General features: G+C 31.6%; 1 protein-coding gene across 1 annotated transcript in view; it reads left to right on the top strand.

Annotated features, from left to right (window-relative positions):
* LOC107441124 (flavin-containing monooxygenase 5) overlaps nucleotides 1–4,173 on the top strand; it is a gene marked incomplete at its 5' end in the record, with an annotated part of 32,132 nt that extends 27,959 nt beyond the window's left edge. Inside the window, 1 exon segment of the mRNA XM_043051942.2 lies at nucleotides 3,636–4,173. Within this exon segment, the coding sequence (XP_042907876.1) occupies nucleotides 3,636–4,060 (425 nt within the window). The 3' untranslated portion in view covers nucleotides 4,061–4,173.
* Between the last annotated feature and the right edge of the window lie 1,005 nt (nucleotides 4,174–5,178).

The raw sequence follows: 5,178 nt of genomic DNA, 5'->3' as shown, positions 1-5,178 counted from the left end.
CATCTACCTAAATGGAAAACCCCTTTCAGATTTCTGTTCAGAAACCTCTGTAAATCATTGGCTTGATTGTGGAACTGGCAAACGTCATATTTGATTCATTTAAAAAACGCAGTACCCTCGGATAACTTGACCCTTGTCATTTAAATTATTTCATAAAAAAAATACTAGGTTACTATTAGTAACCTAGTATTTCTTTTATTACTGTATAATGTATTCCTAGTAACGACTAATTCATTGTGCAATTTATATAAATGCTTGTAATAAATAAGAGAAAATTATATTTTTATTTATTTAAAAGCGACTGGTTAATTTCAACGGAGGACGGGTGCATTGTTGGACAAGCCGTCCTCGGAGACGGGTAAAATTTCTGAGTTTTTTCGAGCCCTGGGTAATTTATCAATTGTGATTCTTGGTTTAATAAATTCAATTTAGTAGATTTTTATCCACCATTATTTCTAGATAATTCGCAAGCTTATATAATTCCCCACTTTATGGTATTCATGTCATGCTATACCTTTTAAAAAGCAAGCAAAAATAGTCAAATATTTGTAAAATTTGCTTTGTAGTTATTTACAGTTCTTTTAATTATTTTGGCGTGTCCGGAACAGTTGGCATCTCTGAATGTATGATGCAGCGTTGCCCTGCCATTGAAATTCAATTATATTTGTAGCTACTTGTTAGGTTTACAAATTAAGAACAAGAAATATATCTATCCCAAACAATTCGATTCAGGCGAAAATTTGCGGCTTCTATTCAATACTAATTTGTAAAAACGGTCCATTTGCAACATTCTAATTCGGAAACCAATTTTCACTTTATAAGAATGATTGCTCAAAATTGTTCCACAGCGGATTCACGAAAAAAAAAATCTGAAAGCGACGTGATTTTTATAATTGCATCGAAACCTTCAAGACTTGAATTCGAAATTCGTGTGTTGTGACAGCTTATTAAATAGCTGTTTAAAAACTCTTCACGACTCTTGAAGGTCGGAAAAATTATCCTTCAACTACGCGACCGTTATGGAGACGTTTTGAATCGCACGTGTCAAAAAGTGGTAACCCAAATTCAAACGTCGCAGTAACATCTTATTAAAAGTATTCGAATGTTCAAAATAATGTGAAAAGGACCGAAAATGCTAGCTTACAAAAAAGCTATCAAATGTCGTAATTTTACGATAGAATCGTCACAAATCGAAAGCGACCAAAAGTGATATCTCAAGTTCGTAACAGCGTATTAAATATATCGAAGTTATTTTGTAAAAACCACAGGGAAATAGCAACAAACAAAGAAAGAAAATTTGAAAAGAGTATTTGAAAAGAAATCTGATTGAAATATAGTGATTGCTAAAACTAAAGTTTTTCATTTAGAAATGTTCTCATATTTTTTTTTTCACGTCTGTCAGAAAAAAAAAACCTGGATAAACGCCCCTGCCCAAATATCTGTGCATGAAAACATACGTCAATTATCTGACCTGGCGATAATAAATCTCAGTAAAAAAAACATCTTCAGGGAAATTGTTGGTGGCTTGATCAGAAAATTTTGTGCGATAAAATTAGTTGGATCAAACTTTCGCTTTCAGAAAAATACATGTTCCTTAACGACAAAAACCTAATATAATTTCGTAATTTTACTTACAAATGAATATTTTTTGTCTACAGTTCACACACAGTGAGTGTAAAATTAATTTTTGTAATAAAACAATTACTTAAAATTTGCTTTTGATTTAAACTCGTATGCATAAAATTAACCTCTTAGTGCAAGTAATTCTAATAACCATTTTGAAGTTTATCATCTATTAAATAATAATCCAAAGATCCTCTAGTTCTCTAATCATTCCCTCTGTTCGTTTTTCGCGTCAGATTTAGTTTACAGCACCGTTTAATCAGTTTACCTTACGTCCGTAATGTAATTTACGTTTAGAGCAGTATAGTTGACTCCGAAGGCCACGGCTATCAGTCCTTGATTTTACTCACGAATGATGTGGTCCTTGATATCGTTATCGAAACCTGAAGCTGCAGATCTTCGATGAAGAGCGCTATCTTGCTCTCTTATTTTGAAGAGTTCAAGATAAGAGTAATATAAGATAATCAATGCTTTTCTCAAATTCTTGTTTACATATGTAAATTGATTGACAGCATAATAAAAAAATAAATCTTTCTAGGTTTTGAATTAAATTTTAGATTGTTAAGTTTAAGTGTAACTAAACATATCTTACGAGAGTTGAACATTGAAACAAAAATTAAGCTAAAACAAAAAACCTTACATTAATTAGAAACTAAATTAATTTTACATTAATTACGAGTATCACGATCCTAATGCAACTTTATAATTTATCCTTTTTTTTTTCGTCAGACTTAGTGTCAAGTACTTTGTTTTCCTCTATAGATAATCGCTCCTTGGTTTTGTATTATTACACTTCATATTCAATCAATACAGTTTGTTGTTTTTTTTTTCTTAAAAAAACAATAAATTGAGTAAAAGGTTGTTTAAACAGCTCAGAAGAAAGGCAGTTTTGAAAGAACAAGCTACATAAAATTTGAAAACATATATTCTATCAGTATGAAATTCGTTACAAAATGTGCTATATTTTTACTTTTAGAAAAATGTTCTCAAATGTGAGCGATGACAGTTCAGCTTTATTTAGCATCAAAGGTTCAGATTGATGATTAATGAAGTTGTATATAATCGTGAAGCTGTGGGTTTTGAATAAAATCGAATACACGTATTATAAACTAAACACATCTTAATGTTTTTTTATGAATCTTGGAAATTCTGAAACTGTTGAGACATTGAACTATTTAATAATCGTAATAAATCTTATTTAATCATAAATTAAATTTCTAAATTTAAAATTCTTGCTTAAAATTTAATGTTTATTTTGCTACTATACTGTTAGAAATTTTACCGAAAAATTAATAACTATTTTACTATTTTCAACCATAACAGTCAAACAACCACAAAAAGGATTATAAAGGACCACTGTTTCCACCTAATGCGGTTAAATAACACAATTTTAACCCCGCCAACTAGGCCCACTTTATGAAGTTCGCTTAGTTTTTTGCCACTGGGTACATACTATACCTGAAAAGACTTAACTGGCAATCTTATGACCGGCTGAACTGATGTTCAAATCCCCTCCTTGTCACCACAATTTTTCGGCCGTTCCTTCAACACGTGAAGAGATTTTAATGTCTTGCACTCCCCAGCTGGTGACCCCGGACAGTTAAAATACGAACCTTTTAGTTCACACAGAGATAGTCAAACAGTCTAGTATTTCCCATATCTCTAAATAGATGGCGCCACAAGATGAACTAAGCCGCAGTCCATTTTACGAAACGTAACCCAACTCCAATGTCTATTACCGAATAAAAATCCTAGCATATTTCAACTCCAATGAACAGTTAAACTACATTTTTACCCATTTGAAGTCGTGCTCGGTGTTAATGATTACAAAACCGTACAGTTTCGAAATCACTGCTTTTTCACGATACCAAATGTAAACTGTTTCAAAACCGTAAATTTCGAGAAATGTTCCTAACCTCAAAATGTACGGTTAATTGGGTAAACAGACTGCTGCCAGATATTTTACCGTGATTTTATGATTAAAATTCTAACAGTATGAATCTTCCTTTCAGGCAAAATCAATCTACCCTCCGAGGAGGAAATGATGAGAGATGTCAGACGAAAAGATCGTGAAATGAAGAAACGTTACTTCTCTGGACCACGCCACACAATTCAAGTGGATTGGATTAACTACATGGACGAATTAGCAGATTTAGCTGGTGTAAAACCAGATCTCACATCCATGTTCTTTAATGATCCTCTGTTATTTTATCAATGCGTCTTCGGCTCCTGCGTTCCTTATCAATATAGGTTAAAAGGTCCAAATGCGTGGGCAGGTGCTCGTGAAGCTCTTTTGACTGTAGACGAAAGGGTTGTAGCTGCCTTGGATACTAGAAAGATGCCAAAGCAGAAAACTGAAGAACTCAATATCCTCAAAATTTTAATGGCCAGTATTAGTATTGTACTTTTGGCAATGGTTTTAGCCATGGTTGCCTAGAGTTATGAATTAGCATATTGTATATTGTGTAGAAAGCTATTATTGCGTTTTTTAGTATTTTATTTTTATTCCTATTGTACTTTTTGTGTGTAATTAAAGCTATTTAGTTGTAATGAGTATTTTAAATTTCGTTTTATTCAAACATTTGTTTTTCTAGTCTCCTTATTTTTGTACTAGAATATTTTATTCAGGGGGATAGAGCTGAAAACTATTTTGTCTTGTAAATTAAGGCTTGATGTTTGTTTAAAACTAACTGTTAAATGAATTTTATAAATTTCCAAATCCAAATTTGAATTTATTTATAAAGTGAATGTATTTTATAACATTGTTCAATCTTTGAAAAACTATTTAGGTATTCAAATTATAATAACAATTAGGTCTAAGGAATTTTAACTCGGCCTATCCAACTTTAAACAATCTGGCAAAACACTCGTCACCGCAACGGAGACCGTAGGTCCAACTGGTATGCTCTCTACTAAATGACCCTCTATACTATAGGTATACCTCATCCTGTAAATCTTATACCCATAAATAAGATAGTCATTAATCACCCACTTTAATGCTTTTTAAAATCGGTAACAAAAAATGAACATTAGGGTCTTCAATTAATAATCAACTGCAAAAAAAAATCTAAAATTTTTTAAAACCTGTGAATCGATGAAGAAAAGAAAAAAATCAAAACCAGTTTGGTTGCCTGATGAAACTTAGGTCGTATTTTAGTTCTTGTATCTTCTGGCAATCAAATTTGAATACTTCCAGTTCAATCGTCCTCCGCAGTGATTCCACAGTTTTAAATAGAATCTTTTTCTTTCCACGACATTTGTGTTCCCTAATGTGCATATTATTCTACTACATTTTCGAGAAGAATTTTTTAGAATTTTCATGATAATTATAGAACACTCTGTATTCGGAGAATTCACCGAATAGTGTAAAATTCAGTGATTTCACTGAACACAGAGTGTTCAATTAAAATTAAGTGACTTCACCGAATTTCAGACTTGTTTTCTTTTACAGAATTCATATTTTAAGTCCAGCTTCAAAAACCTATATCTGAGGAAAAATGTATGTATATGTAAAGTATAAATTTTTTTTAACAGTTTTAAAAAAATTTATTAGAT

Source organism: Parasteatoda tepidariorum, chromosome 9 (assembly GCF_043381705.1).
Source record: "Parasteatoda tepidariorum isolate YZ-2023 chromosome 9, CAS_Ptep_4.0, whole genome shotgun sequence".
NCBI classification, from domain to species: Eukaryota; Metazoa; Arthropoda; class Arachnida; order Araneae; family Theridiidae; genus Parasteatoda; species Parasteatoda tepidariorum.
Note: the sequence above shows the minus strand (reverse complement) of the source record. Positions and strands in the feature narration are given on the sequence as shown.